A 474-nucleotide genomic window follows, 5' to 3' on the forward strand; every position below is an offset into this window, starting at 1 on the left:
TGGGAGCGCGACATGACAAACAAGGCAGGGAATGGCTGCAAAAGGCACCACGCACACCTACTATGGCCACTAAAACAGCAGCAGAATATTTATTTCAAAATATGAAAAAAACAACCCACACAAGAAACAAACACCAAAAAAACAGCCATGAAGAAAACTCCGCAGGTTGGCCCTGCCGCCTGATCCCAAACAGAAGCCCACAGATAGCACCCCAGGCCTGCGGGCCAGGGCCGCCCTCCCGCCCCGAGTCCCCCCAGCAGCGCAGAGCCGCCCCCCTGCGGCCCCGCCTCCTCCCCTCAGCCGTCGCCGGGGGCGCGAGGGGCCGCGCGCGCGCAGTACCCGGCATGCAGCGGGCGGGCGGCTCGCACCAAGATGGCGGCGCCGCTGGACGAGTATGAGAAAGAAGCGGGCTGCGTCCCCATCCTGCATCCCGAGGTGAGGCCGGGCCCGCTGGGCGCGGCGGCGGGGCGCGGG

At 65.4% G+C, this 474-nt stretch overlaps 1 protein-coding gene across 1 annotated transcript in view; it reads left to right on the top strand.

Annotated features, from left to right (window-relative positions):
- ZDHHC17 (zinc finger DHHC-type containing 17) overlaps positions 281–474 on the top strand; it is a 66,896-nt gene continuing 66,702 nt past the window's right edge. The window contains exon 1 of the mRNA XM_021385224.1: positions 281–435. Coding sequence (XP_021240899.1) covers positions 373–435 — 63 coding nt within the window. The 5' untranslated portion in view covers positions 281–372. The remainder of the gene's footprint in view (positions 436–474) is intronic.

Source organism: Numida meleagris, chromosome 1, assembly GCF_002078875.1.
Source record: "Numida meleagris isolate 19003 breed g44 Domestic line chromosome 1, NumMel1.0, whole genome shotgun sequence".
NCBI classification, from domain to species: Eukaryota; Metazoa; Chordata; class Aves; order Galliformes; family Numididae; genus Numida; species Numida meleagris.